Source organism: Diabrotica undecimpunctata, chromosome 8 (genome assembly GCF_040954645.1).
Source record: "Diabrotica undecimpunctata isolate CICGRU chromosome 8, icDiaUnde3, whole genome shotgun sequence".
Taxonomy (NCBI): Eukaryota; Metazoa; Arthropoda; class Insecta; order Coleoptera; family Chrysomelidae; genus Diabrotica; species Diabrotica undecimpunctata.
Genome location: NC_092810.1, coordinates 4,360,344 through 4,381,741, shown reverse-complemented (window position 1 = coordinate 4,381,741; position 21,398 = coordinate 4,360,344). Strand labels below are relative to the sequence as shown.

General features: G+C 34.4%; 1 protein-coding gene across 1 annotated transcript; it reads left to right on the top strand.

The window, feature by feature from the left end:
- The first annotated feature begins 955 nt into the window (after positions 1–955).
- Daao1 (D-amino acid oxidase 1) lies at positions 956–18,647 on the top strand. The gene is made up of 4 exons (XM_072542355.1): positions 956–1,230; positions 11,386–11,509; positions 11,595–11,900; positions 17,298–18,647. The coding sequence occupies exons 1-4, from the start codon at positions 1,034–1,036 to the stop codon at positions 17,688–17,690; spliced, it is 1,020 nt and encodes a 339-aa protein (XP_072398456.1). The 5' UTR covers positions 956–1,033; the 3' UTR covers positions 17,691–18,647.
- Positions 18,648–21,398: the final 2,751 nt, after the last annotated feature.

Genomic DNA, 21,398 nt, shown 5'->3' with positions numbered 1-21,398 from the left:
TAGGTAGCGTCTCCTCTAAGGAGGTTGGTAATCATCACAGATATTTTCACTTTCGAGATTGCAGCTCTGAACAAGTCGACGGAACTGCAATTATACCACTTTCTCAGATTGTTGAGCCAGGAGATGCGTCTTCTCCCAATACTTCGTTTTCCCTGTATTTTTCCCTGCATTATGGTTTGTAGCAACACATATTTATCCCCTCTCATAACGTGGCCGAGATATTGTAACTTTCATGTAGGTGCACACACTTAAATTATATTATACCGATTGGTCTTGTCTTCAGTTATATGAGCATCACTCTTGCTGATATTGGAATGAAGTTGTCAACAGATTTTGCCACTTCTTTTGTCAATATAATGCCGACATTGCGGTTCCTGAACCTGGCCAACGCATTTCGCTTATTCCCAAAATATTTTATTTCATATATGCCATTTCTTGTATTGCATTATGGATTTTACCTTGTTGTGCCATGGTTTTCACGTTTCATGTGTCTATTCTGATGTCATTTTTGCATTTTAATCTTTTTGTTTAATGCAAGCATAGCCATTTAATTCTACTAGGACTTATCCAATCCGGATCCTTAATCTTTAATCTTTCTTTCTCATTTCTATGCCGATGACTGCTTCCATGGTTCTTCCGCCTTTAAAGCCAGTTTCCCAACTCCAGGACAAACTGTCTACTAGCTCCTCCACCCGGATCTGTTGGTCAGTAAACATCATGATGATAAATGCCATTGTATCTTATAATTTGCAACTAATCGTACTCACCTGTGAAGTAAGTAATATTTAATTTTTAGTTATGTAATAAAATTCATTTATTAGCACATTGTTTATTTCTTTTAGATAAATAAATCTTAATCTCATCCGTATCTCACCCGGTACAAATAAAATCAATTTGAACTTAATAACCTTCTCATCATTAATCAGCTTATCTATAATTTAAAACAACGGAATACTGAGTTTTTATTCTGTCAGTTCGGTGTTGCAGCTGCAGCAGTGAGTGTTGAATTGTGAAAGTGTTAGGCAATATCACGATGAGCGATTTAAAAATAGCTGTTGTCGGTTCTGGTATAATAGGCCTGACGACCGGAATTGAGTTATTGAAGAGTGTCAATAATGCAGAAATTACTATCATAGCCGAAGGCTTCAATACAGATACCTGCAGTTGGGCAGCAGCAGGAATATTTCGACCAGGTCACGGTTTTACGGGGCCCAATAGGGAAATTACTCAGTAAGTAAAAGTTATAATGTATTTTGTGAAGTTTTTATAAACGTTTTAAATAGAACTTGGCTTTATATGTATGTAATTAAGCAAATGTTAGAAATACTTAAACTAAACCCAAGTTATTTATATAATTTAAAGTGACAACTGAAACATTATTGATCAGGAGTGAGTTACCCAAATGCCGTTAGATTATTAATAAATTTCGCTCAGTTCTGAATCGAAATAATAGTCCAGGGAAATGAGAAACAAAATTTTTCTTTTTGTGAGATTAATCTGGCAAGGCAAACGATAGTTCTTTTGAGTAGTATAGACCTCTATAACAATAATTATATGTTTTCTGCAGTCGATTTTTTGAGCTTAATTAACAAATACTTTTAAAATGGCATTTTTAAATGTTTTTTCTCCTTATTTTGTTGCTTTTAAGTTTAATCAAATAAAAGCAGACATCGAGCACAGTTTTTTTAAGTCAGTATTTTGACGTATAAAATTACGCCGATACAACCGTTTTATATTAACCCCCTACATATTCTCGATTGGGTTTAAATCTGGGCTGTAGCTGGGCCATGGTAAAGTTTCGATGTAGGTATTCTGGAGCCACTGGTTTATTGTATTTGCAGTGTGAACAGGACAATTGTCTTGTTGGAGAATAAAGTCATTTTCTAAATACAACTGTTCTACACTGGGAAACATGATGTTTTCTAGAATATTCAGATAAGTCTGTCCAACAAACCTGACATCAACACGCCATACCATTCTCATTCCTCTAGATAAAATCCGTCCCCATACATTGGCGCTAAAATGACTAGTTTTCAAACCTTGTAGCATTTGAAAATTCCTTAAAATATATATTGATATGTATTGAAATCCATTCGTATTTAATAAAGTATCAAAGAATAATCTTAGTGTATTTCTGTTTCCTTTCGTACAAGTTAAAACACCGAATTCTTCCAATTCATCTTAGCGTCGCCGAAGTTAATGTAAACCATTTTTAGAGTTGTTTATATTTCTTTGATATTTTTTCTTTGATCGAAACTGCTAAATATTCTGCGTTTCAAATAAACATCCATTGAGACCGATGGGAAGTTTTTGCCGGAAATAAAATTGTTCAGTCTCGGTAAAGCCTGCCGCTGATTAAGGCGTGCTTAGTTTTGTTGGAATATATCACAAACTGGACATAGACGTTAATAATACACAATTTGGTTTTCGCAAAGGCCTAGGAACACGTGAAGCTCTTTTTTTACTTAATATACTAATACAAAGATGCCTGGACGTCAATCAAGATATATACGCATGTTTTATTGACTATAATAAAGCATTAGATAAAGTACGATATAAACATTTAATGAATGTCCTAAAATCAAAGAAGATTGACTACAACGACCTCAGGATCATATCAATTTATACTATAAACAGCGAGCAAAAGTACGTGTTAACGAACAGCTGTCAAAAGAAATTGAAATTAGATGTGGAGTAAGACAGGGATGCGTATTGTCGCCAATTCTTTTCAATGCCTACTCCGAAGAGGTCCTGAAAAAAGCTCTTGAGGGGGAAACAGCTGGAATAAAGGTAAATGGAGTTCCCATTAACAACATTAGATATGCGGACAACACTGTGATCTTAGCCGAAAACATTGAAGATCTTCAGAGACTGTTGACCAGAATAGCAAAGTATGGAAAAGAGTATGGTCTAACAATGAATGTCAAGAAGATGAAATTTATGAGAATATCGAAAACTCAAAGAAATAACGAGAATCTTCTAATAACCGAAACCAACGTCGAACAAGTGGACAAATATGCATACCTGGGAACAATGATTAACTCCACAAATGATTACAATCAAGAGATAAAAATAAGAATAGAAAAGGCTAGAGCAAATTTCAACAAAATGAGAAGAGTTCTATGTACCAGGGATTTAAAACTGGAACTAAGAGTTAAGTTGGCGAGGTGCTATGTTTTTTCGACTTTATTTTATGGAATGGAATCTTGGACCTTGAATGCGACATCGATGAAAAAACTGGAATCATTTGAGCTGTGGGTGTACAAAAAAATTCTGAAAATATCATGGACAAAACACGTCACAAACAAAGAGGTTCTGGGAAGGATGAACAAAGAAATGGAAATTTTAAATTTAATAAAAACAAGAAAATTAGAATATCTCGGACATATTACACGTGGAGAGAAATACACCTTGCTCCAACGGATTATGCAGGAAAAGATCCAAGGAAAGAGAAGCATAGGGAGGCGTAGAATGTCATGGCTGCGCAACCTGAGAGAGTGGTACGGATGTACATCAAATGAACTTCTCAGAGCAGCCGTTTTAAAAGTCCGAATAGCTATGATGATTGCCGACCTCCGCCGCGGAGATGGCACTTGAAGAAGAAGAAGTTTTTTTGGAGTCCGAATTTAGCATCAAATTAGTTTTCCTTTTTTTGTCATGGAAATAACATAAAGTGGCAGTAGCAGTTGGATGCTTGGTATTGAGCAGTTTTACAATAGTTTTTGAAGATGGCCTCATGTTGCCATTGTGCTGTACCTGTTCGAGTCTTTGAAGGAGATGAGTTGTCAAGGTTTGTGTTCCAGCCGGTGCTGACTTCTGCCCTCCTCTTCTTATCCCTGGTCGTCATCCCGGATCTGCCCCCAGTATAATTCCAGCATGATTCCAGTTCCCGACCCCAAATATGCAGAGTGAAATTTAGTGAAATTTAAGGTAACTTTTTGTGTTAAATTTTAAAGTCAAGATAGACATTTTTTTTTTAAATAATAATTGCTTTCATTATTTAAAAAGATAATTTTTTATTTGCCACAGTTTATAGTCCAGTAACATTTTTAAGTTTTTGTAGCATCTCCTAAGTTTGTAAATGAATAGAACACATGTAAGTTTTTCTTTGTTATTTTTATATTTACTTTTGTGACTGTCTTTATGTATTATTCACGGCATCGCGTTATATATTAACCAACCGTCAAAGTAATATTGTTCCTTTAGACAACCACTTCTTCAAATACCAACATTTTTAATTTTGCTACACAACCACATTTAATCTGCTCGTATATTTCTTTCCACATGGTTGATACAACATATCAAATATGTTTTCGGCAGCTTTCTCACAATTCATAACCTGCTGGATACAGGCTACACAGCCAATTTCATTTTACTTCTGTTCGGCATTTAGGGCTTTCTCGTAATAGGCTATCAATCATTGTTTAAGTTCTAAATAGAATGTCGACCAGTAGCACTCAGAGTAGTACTTTGTGTCATGATCTGAAACTACCAGATCACATATTTAAGTAATCAGATCCTATAGACATACTCCTAGGTGTTGAATTGGTTCATCGTTTCTTAAATTCTGGTCAAATTCTTGGCGAACCAAATCACCTTGTGGCCTTAGAAACCATTTTCAATTATGTTCTATAAGGGCGAGTCTATATGACTTCTTCCCTATTTTATTTCACATCTTTTGTTACCTCTATGTATACAAACAGATCTTTTCAACAAATGTTTTAGGAAGTCGAAAACAGAATGTACCTGTTAGTTTTGTCCATCACGACCAAGCTCGTGAAGGATATTTGTAAGTCGATAATTTTTTATTAATATATTTTATGTTATTCCACTGGTTTTACAACCCAATCCTATTTATTTATCTTTTCTCTTCTTTTCAATACTTATTCCTTATCCTCATGCATATCTTCGTTTTGTACGCTAGAGGATCGCTTCTGGAAAATCCCGAATCTCAAAGAAACATATGTTGAATTTTTTTCACACATTTCACATATATTTTTGTCATATGTTGAATGAAACATTTATTTTCATTTGAAAAGATATATTTTTTATGTTTAATAATTATTTTAATAGTTACAACTAGCTGTTAGTTACAATGGTAATGGTTATAATTTGACACCTCAAAGCGGCGTCCTTTTTAAATTGCTAGAGGTATTTCCTGTTTCTTTTGGTTTTGTTTGTCCCAAGAAATTCACGTTAATACCCCTTTGTTTCATTTTTTGTAGTTGCCCCAATCCGACCCCTTGCCATTTACTTATCCACGACCCCAGCTCTCCAAACAAACCCTGAGTGCCGTTCGCACAAGTATGGATTTATTTTGCTTGCCCTATCTCCACCCCCATAATTTCTGTCTTCAATTTTCAACCCCATAATCTTACCCTATGATAGGCAAAATATCTCGTTACAACCTGGTCATTTTAGCGCAAGAAAATTGAAAAAATTTGATTTATTGGTTTATTGATAAGTGTGTTGTTTCTACCTTCTGATATTTTTCTTACAACGTATTCCTTAACATAGTTATGAAGGAGATAAGACAGAGGGAAAGTTGGATATAGAGGTTGAAATATATTGTAGAAGTAGACAAAAAAGTTGCAATCGACAATTGATAATATTGATTAAAATTTTCAATTGTTTTCAATATTAGTTATTTGCGTTATAATTTTCAAATGCATTGAAAATTTTAATGTTTGCATTGAGATTAAAAATATGCTTTCTATATTTCAAAGCCGGTTACTTAAAGGCCCGTTTTCACACTACGTCTTATTGTACGTTTTGTGGGTCATATAAAACGTACGACAAAATGTACGTTTTGTCCAGTGTATACACACTACGTTTTTCCTTCCGTTTTCTACCTCATTTCTAATTCAGAATCTTGAGTTGTGTGAAGTTTGTTTAGTGATTTTTTTTATTATGGATGAAAGACTGCTGCTTTCTTTTATTTGTTCAACCATAACGATACTATTACTGAGGAAAAAGGGGATGAGAAGGGGAAAAGACAAGATGGTCAGGAGAGTGGGCTTCTACAAAGAAGCCAGTATTCCCACGTCTCGTTGCCAAAAAGAGGCGAACCAGATGACTGACGCAATTATTTGCGAATGGACACCTCAGCCTATTGTCAATTGCTAGAGTTGGTAACACCATACATATTGAAATAAGACACCTCATGAGAAAAGCCATTACACCCCATGAAAGACTCACAGCAACTCTCAGATATCTTACAACAGGACGCAGCGTCAAGGACTTGGATTTCACAATCATAATATCCAAACCAGCGTTAAGCCAAATAATTCCTAAAACCTGTAATGCAATCTACTTGGTTTTAAAACATAACTACTTAAAAATTTTTATACAATTCAATAAATCCCCCAGAAAATCGTGGGTGCATTGCCGCAAATCTGACATTATTAGGCTTTTTTGGGAAAAATGAAACGAACTGCAGTGGAACTGGTCGTCAAATAAGTCAAGATCGGACGACTTGTCTGAACACGTATTTTCACGTAATGTTTTATCCTATCAGTTCTCGCAAAACTATGCTTCTCCCATCATTTCTACGATCTGACCTTGGATTTTATTTCGATTCGACAAGACGTACGTTTTGCTGTTTACATGCCACGTTTTATTGTATAGGATTTGTCCTATCCAACAAAACGTACAATAAGACGCAGCGTGAAAACCGGCCTTTACACTGATATGTATATTTATTTAATAAAAATCTTATCTATCAGTGATAAAATATAGCTTAAATAAACAAACAGGTTGTTAAACCTTTTAGAATTTATCTTCAATTGTATAAAATTGTAAATATTTAACCGGTACCAAATATTTAAATTTGCAAATAGTTAACTATCTTTTTAATGAAACGAGAAAATCATCTTATTAATTGCTATATTTCGCTTAAAAATTATTAATACCAATTATACATCGTAAAAAAAATACTAATAGTCTAGGTGCCAGGGGGGTAATTTTTTGTATCCCCTTGGTTTCATGATGTTTTTTTTTTTATAGATTATAGCTAATTTTTTATTATTAACCCATTAATGCCCAGATTCCCAATGTGGAAACAACAGAGATGAATGGCGAGAATTAGAGAGGCCTATATTCGGCAATCCGAATAGAGAAAAGGGCTTAAAAAAATGTCCAAATTATTTTTTCGCAGTTTTTAATGTGATGCTAATATTTTTTGAGAGCAGTTTTATTAAAAAACATAAAAATAAAAGGGTCTGCGTAGCGCAAGCGGTAGGATGTTTGCCTCGCAAGCCGGTGGTCCGGAGTTCGAATCCCACCGCCGGCAAGAACATCTAGACATTTTAAAAATGTCTATAGGCCCCAGGTCGACTCAGCCTGAATACAAATGAGTACCTTGGGTAAAACCAGGGGTAATAATAGACGGTTGAAGCGTAGCACTGGCCATGTTACCTTCCTTGTATACCGTAGGCCCTAGATATAGCAGACTACCCTACTATACTCCCAAAGCCGCGACAGCGGTATAAAACGGGAGACTATTATTATTAAAAATAAATAAATTTACGCATTCTGATTTATAGATCACTCAGTATATGATGTTACATATATGTAACACTAGGAGCTAATGGGTCCAACAAATACAAAATATATCTGTAAACAGTTCTATTTATTTAAAAACTGAAAGTAATGAAAAAGGAATTAAAACATTTTGATTTGTGTGATAGGTAACGAAACAATCAATACAGAGACTTAAGTTACATTTTTTACATATCGTGCGTGTTGATTTTTTGCAAAATCTACCAGCACAATGTTTTTTTGTCGTTTGGAATTTTATCCACTAGGTGTTCCATCCTATCATATCTAATTTCATCGGCTACTCTCTGACCATTAGAAGATGGAGATGGAGTCCTGCCAGTGCCTTTGGGATGTGACGAATATTTCTTTAAATAAACTTGAACGATAGTCCTTCGAAAGTCTATTTGGGTCATCTGAGAGTTGTTTGATTTTAGATATAAACATCACGCATTATTGACTGAAACATCAAGAAGTCATGTAAACAATGCCCAGTCCAAATTAGTTTTAATAACATTACAAAATCGGGGGTTAACTCAGTCCATCAAAAATGTGCGGCTTATAACGTAGGCAAAAACACCTGGAGATGGCCAATATTAATTTTTTATAATTTACTCAACATTGCAGGCATAAACTCTCACGTCATACATAAATTTAATGCAAATGAAAACGACCTAATTTCGGATCAAAGATTGTTTCTGACATCAATTAGCTTAGCCTTGGCAAGTAAGAACATGCTAACCAGAGCAAGAGACCCTTATTTACAAAAGGATATCAGAAATATCACACAAAAATTAAGCGGAGTACAAGCAGATCCAGAGCCTCTGCGTCCAAATACACGAAGTCGTGGCGCCTATTGTCCAAACCGTAAAACCGGATATTTTTGTGGCGAATGTCAAAAAATGGCTATGCTTAGAGCAAGTTAAACCGATTTACGAAGACTGCAATTAAAATTGAAATTAGGATTAGAATTTTGTTTATTAAAGTAAGAGAAGTACCTTTTTGTTAACTTTTTTATTTTCTTAAAGATGTTTATTTTATTATTGGGTTTAAAATGATTAAGATGTATTAAAAATTAAATAAAAAAAGATTGTACATATTGTTATGTTTCTTCTTTCCCAACCAAAGAAAAATAAATAAAAAAAAAATCCATCGAAATAAAATTTTAAGATATCAAGATAAACAAATTGTATATAGTAATTTAAGATAAGATTTAGTGTAGATAAGAATAGAAATTTGTTTGGCAAACGACCTTTTTCCGTTTCAAACAAAATTATCAAAAAACCTTTGTTTAGAATTAGAAGACATTTTACCTGTAAGTTAATCTTTTCATTGTTTGTATAATCGAGTATTAAATGACCATATTCTAATCTTTTGAAATATGTATAAATTGTGTATTGACAAAACCAATTTTAAAGTAAGGTATTTAGTTTTTCTCTGAAACCGAAATTAGGCTTTTCCAAAATCATGGTAAACACAATTTGAGCTTTTGATTGGACGGTCGTTTTTAAATGGGAATTTGTGAGCCGATCATGAGAACCGGAGAAGTCAGTTATAATTTGGTCATCGAAGGAAACAGTCGTTTGTCTCAAGATAGGGTGTGGTTCGTGAGTTGGATACCGGCATTGTGAAAGGAATTAAATAGTTTTACAGAAAGAGATAGCAAGTAGATTAAAAGAGGTCCTTGTATCTACCGTTGGCATTTTGTGAAGATTTGTGAAAGTAGTTTTACGGCATCAAGTTGACAAAAGGAGGTCCTTGTGTCATTAATAAGTGGTTGAGTTTTTGGAGAAGTGCATCAGGTGTTTTTGGTTAGTGCAGCAGATTTGCAGAGACGTTAGGAAGCAGCCTAGGTGCCAAAAAGGAGAGATCACATCGTTGAGGAGACTGGATTTTTCTGGGTATGTTCCAACATACAACTCAATAAGAAAATAAGCTGTAAGTGTTTTGTACAATTGAATTTTATATCTGTGAAGGATCGGTTTGACATCATGGTCATTAGCATTCAAATTTAAGAACTGAGGTTTTGTTAGGCTAATCAAAGGTTTAAAGTTTTGTTGTTTCTTGTTTCAAGTAAAGAAAAATTTAAATAAAATTGGTTTTCACTTAATATAAATGTATGTAGATTTAAAATCTTATTATTATAAAAATTTGATTTATTTTCTTGTATGCTGATTGATAAGATAACGACAGAATTTGATAATTGTTTTATTCGTTCATATAAAATAAAGAAACGTGAATTTTTGTAATATAATATTTTTTTATTCTTATCCTTCTTCTCTATCCCGATAAAAGACAACTAGAAAATCTTTGAATCCATCGAACACAGGTAATATAAGGAGTTTATTTTACTTTTGATAACAAATAAGTTATATTTTTTTATTGGCTCAATAAACTAAGATTAAAGTCAAAATAAACAATCATAACAATATATCAAATAGTTTTATTTTAATCTTTTCTAGTGTATTGTGTAAAATAAATACTGAGCCTTACAGACCCCACCCGACTGTTCATGTAATTTGCATGTACAAAATTACTCAAGGGTTATTTTTTTTTAAAAACAAATTATTTCGCATTTTTTTAGTGAAATTTTTATTCCTTAATTGTTAATACTTTTTTATTAATAAAGATATGCAAAGTTTTCTAAGAGAGTAAGCCTTTCTACCGTCCAGTAAGGGTTTTCTTGTACCCAGTACATACATCTTTGCCTATTTACTGTACCTGTTAAGGACAAATTGGCCTTATTTGAGAAAACACATTTTCGTAAGAATTGCGGATTATGATTACATCGATAGCGATTGCTCATGGGTGCCACTTATTCTCTTTTGAGACTTTAAAAGAAACTTTTGATATATTGATTGCTCCAATGCAACTTGACGAATAGGTTTGTGAGAATTTTCTTGATTTTTTTTTATAAAAAACAAGAACCAAGTACATTAATTAAATCACCATCATCATCAGAGGCGTTACAGCTCTTTATGAGCCAAAACCTTCTTCAGAACAATCCTCCATTCGCCCCTGTCTCTGGCAACTCTTCTCCATGCTCTAATTCCGATAGACTTCAAATCATTTTCTAGGTTGTCTTGGTACCCAAGTCTCGGTCTTCCTCTTCTTCGTTGTCCGATCGGCCCTCTGCGGTCAAAAACTTTTCTGACTATGGCATCTTCCTCTCGTCTGATTACATGACCTATCCATCTGAGGCGTGCTACCTTAATGAATTTTACAACGTCAGGTTCTCCAAATCTTCTATACAACTCAAAATTGTAACACCTGCGCCACAAACCTTGTTCTTTTATGCCTCCATATATTCGTCTTAGTATTTTTCGCTCAAAACGTTTGAGCAATTCTTGGTCATTCTGTGTTAGTGTCCAAGTTTCTGAACCATATGTTAGCACTGGTCTTATTAGTGTTTTGTATACAGTCAGTTTAATTTTTCTAGGCATTTTTGAGGCCACCTGTCTTCTTAAGCCATAGTAACACTTATTGGCGAGCACTTTTCTTCTTTTGATTCTTCACTGACGTTGTTATCTTTGGTTAGGAGCGACCCTGAGTATATGAAGGTGTCAACACCTTCCAGTTCTAGGTCATCAATTATTATTCGTGTAGGTGTCGGGTTGCTTGACCTAGTGCAACACATATATTTGGTCTTTTGAAAATTTATATTTAGTCCCATTCTGTGTGCAGATGCTCTTAACGACCGTAATGCTTCAGTCAGAGATTCTGTGGACCTACCTATGATGTCTATGTCCTCTGCGTATCCAACAATTTGTACTGATTTGTTAAAGATAGTACCATTCGTAGTAATGTGCTTATTTCCATTTATCTGCAACACCTACATTTTTGTTTTAGAAAGTGGATAGACGATTCATTTTATTATTGGAAAAATATAAGAGATAGTGTTGACGCTGCAGAAGCAGGTGTAACAGAAATTTCAGGGTACACATTTTCAAATAGAGAGAAAAGTATCGTTAGGGTAAGTCTTTCTTCTATTCTTCTAAAAAACAAATGTCAATTAACTGTACGATTTTTTTCTAAATTAACAAAGTCTATTATTTTAGAATGCTTTTATTGAGAAGCTAGTACCCATTTACAGGAAAGCAACCGAAAAAGAATTAACAACGTTGTGCCCAGATACTTACAAATATGGATCGTTTTATAAAACACTTGTTACAGACTCTACCGTTCATCTGCCATGGGCAACAAACAAGTTTAAGTCTTTAGGGGGAAAAGTATTAAATCGGCATGTTGATAATTTGGTATCTTTGGGAGATCAGTATGACATTGTGGTGAACTGTTCTGGTTTAGGGGCAAAAAAATTATGCAATGATCCACATCTGACTCCAATAAGGGGACAAGTTATAAAGGTAATTTATATAGGTTATTATTAGTATATTTTTAGTGTTTAGTAACATGTTACAAAATAATATAAACAGTAAACTAATGTTATGAACACTGGACAGAACACTAAAAAAACTGTTCTCTACTGTGATAAAAAAGGAAATTTTAGTTAATCCGATATAGGTTCAGTTTGGCATTCTTCGCATACTGCCCATGTATGGTTTCTACGTTTCTGGAGCGGTCCATGTTAAGAATAACTCTGCGAGAGAGAATAACCAACGAAGACATCAGGAGAAGAACCGGAGTGACTGACGTCATCGAGAAGATAGCCAGACTAAAATGGAGATAGACAGGACACATAGCCAGAATGACAGATGGGCGATGGACCAAGAGGTTATTGGAATGGAGGCGAAGGGAAGACAAGAGAAGCGTCGGTCGACCACCTACAAGATGGACTGACGATTTAAGAAGACTCAATAAATACTGGATAAGAGCGGCGCAAGATAGCCGGGGTTGGAAACATGAGGAAGAGGCCTATGTTCAGCAGTGGACTCTTGAGGCTGGATGATGATGATGGTTTCTACAGAGAAACTTTTTTACATTTATAATAGGAAACAGTAGTTCCCCGGTCCTTTTTACGATCTCAAAACTAGCATCTACCATGTACTCTTCCATTCTTTGGATTGTCATCTGTGTTACGAATATTACAGATAGCCTTAAAACCCTCTACTGTATAAATTATTGCAAACATGAAATAAAAAATATTTTTATGTATTTAAAACATTTAAAATAACTGTTTAGTCTTATATATAGAAGCTTTTTTTGTAAACCCATATGGTTTTATATACAATAACTACAAACAGGAAGATTTTTTGAAAATCTATACAGTGTGTAAAAGCCAAATGGAATAAATTCATTATTTAGGTTACTGTACATATTTATAAAAAATCCCGAAACACGTCAAATTTAAATTATAACTTGACATTCTTTAACGTGAAAATGCAACCCCTACCTTCAACCCCCTTAGAATGACAGGTACAACCCCCAATTTTTAAAATAGGAAGTATAGGCTTGTGATATATCGTTTGAAAGGTCTTTTCATTCTCTAAAAGGATTAGATAAATTAAAATCATGTGGTTACCGAAATTCGCTAAAATATACTCAAAACTTATTTCCCGTTTAGGTCTTGATAATGAGAAAGTGAACAAAAACCATAGCAATGTGGTATTTAGATGGTAACCATTAAAAAACTTTAAAGAATTTCTGTGGCAACGTTATTTTAACACGCATTTGTAAATTGTTTTATTTAAGTTGTCAGTATTTAAATTTAAGTAAAAAGTTCATTCAATTCAATTCTGAAAATGGTTAGATTAACGGAAATGCATAAAATAACAGTTTTACAAATAATTGGTTACGGAGATAATACCCGAACACAACAGGAAGTAACTCGTCTATTTCATGAGAAATTTTCTAATTTACCGCCTATATCCCAAGGAACAATAAGTAAAATAGAGAAGCAGTTTTGCGAGTTTGGTCATGTAAGGCAGATAAAAAAAGCAGCTGCAAATGCACTGAGTGATGAACTCAAATTAGATGTGTTGCTTGAGTTTCAGGAAAATCCACATACATCGAGTAGACAGGCATCCACTACATTCAATGCTAGCCATACATCGATAGAAAACATATTAAACGAAAATAAATTGCATCCCTATAAGATAATACCTACTCAGGAGCTCATGGAAGACGATTTTGATAGGAGAACTTTTTTTTGTGAGCAAATGATGGACATGTTGGATAACAATATTATCCAATTAGAAGACGTTATGTTTTCTGATGAGTGTACTTTTTCACTTAACGGTCATGCTAATCGGCAAAATTGCCACTACTGGGCCACGGAAAATCCTCACTGGATGAGAGAAGAACACACTCAATGCCCTTAAAAGGTTAATGTTTGGGCAGGGATTGTAGGAAACAATATCATTGATCCCTTTTTCATTAAGGGCAACTTGAATGGCAACAATTATTTGGCACTACTTCAAAATGATGTCATTCCAACGTTGGCAAATTTATATCCTGATTCAGGAAACCCTCAAGTTCCAGCGAATACCATATGGTTTCAGCAGGATGGAGCACCACCACATTACCAACTAAATGTCCGGCAGTACCTCGATACAATATTTCCCAATCGGTGGATAGGGAGGCGAGGATCGATTGAATGGCCAGCGCGATCACCTGATCTTACATTATTAGATTTCTTTTTATGGGGATATGTGAAGAGCCATGTGTATAAAACTTAACCTTCTAATTTAAATGACTTAAAAGAATGAATAACGCTTGCGATTAGGTCGATCACGCCTGTTATGTTAAATAATGCTAGAAGACAGTTTTATTTGAGATTAGGATGTTGCCAAGACGTTCGCGGTGAACATTTTGAACATCTATTTCATTAAAATTCATAGTTATTTTTCGTATTCTACATTTTATTACGTTTTGCATTACATTTTAGTTTTTGATTGTATTGTAGCGAATTTCGGTAACCACATGATTTTAATTTATTTTATCTTATTTAGGTAATCTTAATAAACTTAAAAGCGACAACATTTTTGAATGGAGAATGAAAAGACCTTTCAAACGATATATCAGAAGCCTATACTTCCTATTTTAAAAATTGGGGGTTGTACCTGTCATTCTAAGGGGGTTGAAGGTAGGGGTTGCCTTTTACGTTATAGAATGATAAGTTATAATTTAAATTTGACGTGTTTCGGGATTTTTTATAAATATGTACAGTAACCTAAATAATGAATTTATTCCATTTGTCTTTTACACACTGTATGTGGTTTCCCATGTATTATACGAAGATATTTTAATAAAATGTTGACATACAAAAATACATTAGTTATGAAATTGTGATAGACAATTCCTTTTTTCATTATAACATAAAAAGACTTTTTTTGTACATATTTGACACTGTTGGCGATATTTTTGCCATTATGGCATGTGTCCAATGTTGTCCATAACCACAGAATTTAACGGTGTCTGTTGATGTCTTGCAGTAGATTTTCTTGTTCTTTTTGTTGGTGTTGGGGTTGTTCCATTGGCTAAAACAAGTGGAGTTCCTCGACGACTAGACGTTGGAGTTCCATTTTGTCCTACTGGACGACTTCTCTTTCTTGATAGTGACTTCCCAGATTTACATAAATGTTCAGAAATGGCTTGTTTGAAGCGAAATAATGGTATATAGCAGTTTTGTTCATTTTTTCTACGCCAGGGTATCCATGCGTTCATAACACATAGATCCAACATATATGAAAAAAATTCGTTTATACCATTTTCTTGATCTTAGATCAAGTTGTACCAGTTTTTTGTAGCGCGAACGGTACTAGTGGTAATTATCCTTCTCCATCTAAAAAACGCCAAGTAGATTTGGGCCATTTATCATTAAATGAAAAACAATGCATTATAAATATGTAGAAACAACTAAAATTAATAACCCTGGAATAAAAATGCTTGTTTTATTGACTATAATAAAGCATTCGATAAAGTACGACATAAACATTTAATGAATGTCCTGAAATCAAAGAAGATTGACTACAACGACCTCAGGATCATATCAAATTTATACTATAAACATTGAGCAAAAGTACGTGTTAACGAACAGCTGTCAGAAGAAATTGAAATTAGATGTGGAGTAAGACAGGGATGCGTATTGTCGCCAATTCTTTTCAACGCCTACTCCGAAGAGGTCCAGAAAAAAGCCCTTGAGGGTGAAACAGCTGGAATAAAGGTAAATGGAGTTCCCATTAACAACATTAGATATGCGGACGACACTGTGATTTTAGCCGAAAACATTGAAGATCTTCAGAGACTGGTGACCAGAATAGCAGAGTATGGAAAAGAGTATGGTCTAACAATGAATGTCAAGAAGACGAAATTTATGAGAATATCGAAAACTCAAAGAAATAACGAGAATCTTCTAATAAACGAAACCAACGTCGAACAAGTGGACAAATATGCATACCTGGGAACAATGATTAACTCCACAAATGATTACAATCAGGAGATAAAAATAAGAATAGAAAAGGCTAGAGCAAATTTCAACAAAATGAGAAGAGTTCTATGTACCAGGGATTTAAAACTGAAACTAAGAGTTAGGTTGGCGAGGTGCTATGTTTTTTCGACCTTATTTTATGGAATGGAATCTTGGACCTTAAATGCTACATCAATGAAAAAACTGGAATCATTTGAGCTGTGGGTGTACAGAAGAATTCTAAAAATATCATGGACAGAACACATCACAAACAAAGAGGTTCTGAGAAGGATGAACAAAGAAATGGAAATTTTAAATTCAATAAAAACAAAAAAATTGGAATATCTCGGACATATTACACGTGGAGAGAAATACACCTTGCTCCAACTGATCATGCAGGGAAAGATCCAAGGAAAGAGAAGCATAGGGAGGCGTAGAATGTCATGGCTGCGCAACCTGAGAGAGTGGTACGGATGTACATCAAATGAACTTTTCAGAGCAGCCGTCTCAAAAGTCCGAATAGCTATGATGATTGCCGACCTCCGCCGCGGAGATGGCACTTGAAGAAGAAGAAGGAATAAAAATAACAGCTATGGCAGCAAAAATAAAACAGGCAACAGGTTAGTTTTGCTGAATAGTTATTGTTAAAATCATGACTTACTAAAGTAATGTGCTAATTTTGAGTGTTGCGAATTCAACTATTTACAGAAAAATTAAGGAATATAAGCAAACTGGAACAGTAAGATGTCCTAAAAATATTAGCGGTCGACCTTATATCCTTGCAACATACGATGAAACAGTTAAAACATCTGTACGACATATAGTACACAGCTTCTTTTTCAATAATGAAATGCCCACTTTAATTAAAATTTTAAGTAAAATAAAATAAATATTTATTTTCTTTTACAATGTGATAAATAAACTCTCTAAAAATTCTCCAAATTCTTCATAACACTCCAACATTTTTTTATTGTAGAAAAACATTATTATTATTAGAAAAACAAAAAGTTATATATTGGAAGTGAATTGGAAAAAATTATTATTCAAATATAAACAAAGTTAGGTTAGAATCGACGTGTGGGATTGTCCGATACCGATTAATGGATTACCGCAAGGTCGAGATAATCAACTAAAAAAGAAGATGTATTTGGTGACTTTTCTAGTACTTTTGTTGGGTGTGAATCTGTCTTTTTAGTTTACTCCTCCCGGTTAAAAAAACAAACCTTAGTTATTTAATTAACAACAAGTATTTGTATAACTGAAACAAATTTACAGTTCCTTAGTAAACCTTGTAATGAGATTTAAATTCTCTTAAATATAAAAAATGGAAATATGCTCTTTTTTAATTTCAATATTTAAAATGCAGTGTAATATGCTTGTACTTTTATCATTTTAGGTGAATGCCCCATGGCTAAAAATGTTCTTCTACGCTGAAAGCGATACCTACATAATTCCAGGTTTTAATCACGTTACGCTTGGTGGAACACGCCAGTACGATTCATATAATTCAGAAGTAGACAAATACGATGGAATGTCGATAAGGGAGAGATGTGAGAGATTAGTACCTAGTTTAAAACCAGCCACCGAAGTACGACAGGTTGTAGGTTTGCGTCCTCATCGAACAATTGTAAGAGTTGAGAAGGAAATTTTACTTACTGCAGGTGGAAAAAAAGTAAAGGTTGTACATAATTATGGTCACGGTGGTTACGGAGTAACTACTGCTCCAGGAACAGCGTTATATGCTTGTGACTTAGTAAAAGAGATATGGGCTGGAACCAGCAAGCTATAGATTGAATTTTGCTCTGCTTATCGGTCTTTATAAAAGCATTTCTGTGAACTTTGGCTAGCGAATTTTTTAAAACTTAATTTTTAGGTCAATAAAATTAATGTATGGCTTGATGGTTTTTTCTTAATGCCATAGTTTCCTTCACACTTGTAAAAAATATATACATATTATATTAATAGCTACCTTGGAAGAAGATCCTGATAACTCAAAAAAGTGAGAAAAATGGACTATGTTAGTGAACAATCTGTACAATAACGTCATAAAGTTAATTTATGCCTTTAGTCCTCAGATGGTAAAAGTGTCGTTATTGTTATTCGAAAAGTTGGTTCGACTTATTCGACTATACTTTATGTGAAGAATGATGCCTTATTTTGAGTTGTGTCACTCTTGTAAAGAAGTTAAGGTTTTGTTTAAGATGATTTGTAGTATTCTTTTGAATTATGTCAGTATTTTAGAAAGCAATTAGAACTTTTTGAATTTTTGAACTCAACTATCTACAAATTATTTCGACTTATGGCGTCCTTAAACAAAATAAATCCAGTTCAAACTATTTCAGATTATAAAAATGTATTAAGGATTTAGGGATAGACTCATGTTAAAGTTAAGTTTTGTAAAAAACAATGAAGAGAATGTATTATGGAACGTTTAAGAATAAATTTTCAAATGAAGATAAGTATTTTTTAATTTTTCACACCATAGCGGCTTTGGTCTTATTTTTATATGACAAATATACATTTGCAAAAAAAAAGCACGCAAAATTTTAATAAAGAACTGAAGTATTTCCTAGTTCACAGCAAAGCTAAAATATTAGCGCAGTAGTTATGGTACAGTTTTACGATCTTTTTAAAATTTATTCATTTTTTAAATCACCATTTTTGCAAACTGTCAAATTGTTTGGACAATCTTCCAAGGTGGCTATATATATTATATATTAGACCAAATAAAACTAAATTAATCTGCTTTGTTGTTTGCCTTTCATAACCTCACCCAAAAAAGCCAGTGTATCTAAATCTAACTATTACCGGACGATAAGCCTAATGTCTCACCTATTAAAAACAACGTTCTTGGCAGTCATACATATCCGTACGTATAAGAAATACGAACAAACAATGAAAGTGGAAGACACCCAATTCGACTTTTAGAAACGGAATGGGAACCCATGAGGCTCTACTCTTACTCAATATACTTTCAAAGCAAGCCAGTGATATAAGTGTGATAATATATACCTCCTTTATAGACTTTTGCACAATTTTTGCTTGCATTCAACAATAGAAACTAGCAGAAATACTCTAAGCAACGGGTACAGACCATGGTAACTTACGTAACTTACGAATCATCAGAGAACTAGTCAAGTATGTACGTTCCCACTTCTCAATACTTCTCAGTACTCAAAAAACACCTTTGCAGACGCTCTTAAAGTTATTGCGGCATGAATTATATTCAATACCACACCAATTAATAATATAAGATGTTTTGATGATACAGTCGTTTTTGCCAGCAGTTTGCTGGCCAATTTACCGAGCACAATCATCATCATTGGCGCTAGAGCCCTACAGTGGAGCCTCTACCTTCCTACGTCTATTTTGGCAGCTTTATCCATTGCTTACTGCACCCATTTTTCTAGCATCTACACCATCTTTCCATCTAAGTTTTGGCCTACCTGTCCTTCCCACATAGGCTGTGACATGTGGATTCGTCTAAGGGGCGGGTCTACTGTAATCTTGCTAGGATGTCCTGCTTATATTAGTCTTCTTATTTGAGAGTTCTCTTGTCCTCACCACCAGATGTCTGTCGGTATTTGTGTTTTCCACAGAAAACTACCGTTTTCACAGAGATCACTGAACATTCCTCTCAGAATTCTTTGTTTAAATGCAGGCAAGAAGTTTTTGTCTGTTTTGAAAATGGTCCATATTTCCAATTCATATATCAGCACTGGCATTATAAGTTTTAGCAATCCAAATTAGCACTTGTTTGCCATAATTATTTTCCGTTTGATTTCTTGCGTACATGGAGTTTTCATTGCTTATTAGAGAGTCTCAGTATATGAATTTATTCACCACTTTAAAGCTAGAATTATTACCAGTGAATTGGGGACCGATGTTTCTAGTTTTGTTATTGGATGTTGATGCCATCATTGGCATCAATGATGGCATCAACAACATGCAACAGGAAAGCTAGATGATGATTTCTTCTAGCTTTCCTGTTGTGCAAGCAATCAGCTCTAGATCATCTACATTGGCCAAAATTTGTGAGGATTTGTTAAAAGTATTTCTTCTGTTGTCTATTTCGGCATCTTTAACTCCCTTATTCAAGACTATATTATGTGCATCGTCCTGCTGCACCGAGCCTTAAATTATACCTTGTGTATAAATGTTTATACCCAAATGTTTGTACACAAGAGCCATCTGAACTGAAATAGCATTTCTGTTGACATTAAAGTCTAAATTGGCGATCACACAGAACGTCTTTACACAGGAATCCCACAGAGCGGCGTTATTTATCGAGGAACAAAAATAGAAAATACATAAAAAAGACAGAGAGAATGTTAATGTGAACCAACCCAACGTGAAATACCGTTTTTACGTTTAAAATTTATTGTTTACGATCTCTAGGATAGGGTTTAAAACAGAATAAGTAAAAAATGCGAGGATACCATTGGAGATTCGCAGTTTGGGTTTCGGAATTCTCTTGGGACAAAAGAAGCACTTTTTAGTCTACAGGTACTCATCCAGCGCTTCAGAGATATGAACAAAGACGTGTACATATGCTTTATAGACTACGCAAAAGCATTTGATAACGTAAAGCACGAAAAGATAATTGAAGTTCTCCATAAGATCGGAGTCGACTACAGAGACATTGGAACAATAGCGAGTCTCTATTGGGGTCAAACAGCTAAAGTGAAAGTAGGATCTACATTGACCAATAAAATTGAGATCAAGAAAGGGGTACGACAGGGTTGTATCTTGCCTCCGATTCTCTTTAATATATACTCAGAAGAAGTATTTAAGACAGCGCTGGAGGAAAGCACAGAAGGCATAAAGATAAATAGAGAAATAATTAATAACATAAGGTATGCTGATGACACTGTGATTCTAGCAAGTAGCATGGAGGAACTGAGTTGCCCAATGAGTAAGATACAAAAAACAAGTGCACAATACGGACTTAGACTAAATATCACAAAAACCAAATGGATGTTAGTAAGCAAAACCCAACAACCACCACAGCAACGGATATTAGACAATGAAAGAATTGAACACGTGGATTCGTACATCTACTTGGGAACAACAGTTAACTCAAATTGGGATCAAGCAAAGAAAATACGTATAAGAGTAGAAAAGGCAAGAGCATCGTTCACTAGCATGAAGCAAATTTTCACCTCTAAAAGCCTCACCCTACCTCTCAAAATTCGACTTCTGAAATGTTGTGTATTCCCGGTTTTGTTATATGGAATGGAGGCGTGGACAATGACCGCAACATTGATGAAAAAAGTAGAGGCCTTCGAAATGTGGGCTTACCGACGTATATTACGTATATCCTGGACTGAGCACGTGACCAACGAAGAGGTACTACGCCGGATAGGTAAAGAGAGAGAGGTAGGAATAAGTATAAAGAAAAGAAAGTTGGAATACTTGGGTCACGTTATGAGACATAATAAGTATAGAGTACTACAGCTGATCGTTCAAGGGAAAATAGACAGCAGAAGGGGTCCAG